General features: G+C 33.0%; 1 protein-coding gene across 1 annotated transcript in view; it reads right to left on the bottom strand.

Moving 5' to 3' along the window:
• LOC107605457 (protein GLUTAMINE DUMPER 1) overlaps positions 522–1219 on the bottom strand; it is a gene marked incomplete in the record, with an annotated part of 1285 nt that continues 587 nt past the window's right edge. The window contains 1 exon segment of the mRNA XM_016307344.2: positions 522–1219. Coding sequence (XP_016162830.1) covers positions 932–1219 — 288 coding nt within the window.

The raw sequence follows: 1219 nt of genomic DNA on the forward strand, positions 1-1219 counted from the left end.
TTATGTATTTTTTTTCAAAGATAGATATTATTTTATTATTATAAAATAATAATGTTTCCATAAGGAAGTATAAAAGAAGTTGGATATTCTCAATTATCACCAAATGTGATTGAAAGACAAATAGTTTAAGAAAGAGTAAAGTAAGAATAAATAGAAATTATTAGCATTCATCAGATATAATATAACTATTGACTTCACGCACTAAACTGTTGGCTTCTTGGACTATCTCCGGCTCTGGACTTATTAGTATTTTAAAAGTGGTGAAAACTAAAACATCAACTATTCATTCAGCAATTTTCAACTATAAATTTCATACGTGAGTTTTCACCGTTTTAAAATCACAAACTCCCCTCGAATGAACCTTATTCCCAACCCAGCATCGTGTCGGGCACAGAACAAAAGTTGGAAGTAAGATTTCATGAATGGCGTTATTTACAAAATTGTTCATAGAATCATTTTTATAGTTGTACCAAATACTCCTTCCTACTCATTATACATGTATTTAATACCAAGTCCAATACTAGTGGGGAATAATTTCTTGATTCTCAAACTCAATAATGTGGCAATGGCCAAGTTACAGTAACTAAAATCTACAAACTACAATTGATTAACACAAAAGATATGAGAAAATTGGGCACTTAGATCAAAATGAAACTTTAACTATACTCCCTCAATTCTCAATTTCGCTCACCTTAAATTTACACTTCTGGTTCCGGAATACTTAGAAGTGCCATAATAATAAGGCCTAAAACCCCAAAACCCAGAAAATTAAAATTGAAAAAGAAAATGGTCCACCAAGAAGAAAGAGTGAATATATGATGAGAAACAGAGAAGAATCTTATTCCCCATCATCACTACCACCTCTTTCTTAATTCTACTATCAAATAAAAAGGAAAAAGAAAGTAGCAAATTATATATTAATTTCAATTTCTCACTGATTTTCTTCTTGTTCATGTTCTTGATTCTCTTGTGGCAGAGTAGTAGTAGCAGCTGCAGGAACATGGACAACAACGTTGTCGACACGGTTGTCCTTGTTGATGATGTGGTCTTTTTCAGACACATTATCAGAAACCTCATCAAAAGCTTCAATCTTTGAGCCACAATCCTGACAAATAAGTTGTTTTCCATAGTTTGGAAAAACTGGGGTGGCCAAGAAGGTTGGTTTTTCATTGCCAGCCATGATCACCAACACCTTCTCCTCATAGGCCTTAAAGGTTTC

This window comes from Arachis ipaensis, chromosome B06 (assembly GCF_000816755.2).
Source record: "Arachis ipaensis cultivar K30076 chromosome B06, Araip1.1, whole genome shotgun sequence".
In the NCBI taxonomy this organism is placed as follows: domain Eukaryota; kingdom Viridiplantae; phylum Streptophyta; class Magnoliopsida; order Fabales; family Fabaceae; genus Arachis; species Arachis ipaensis.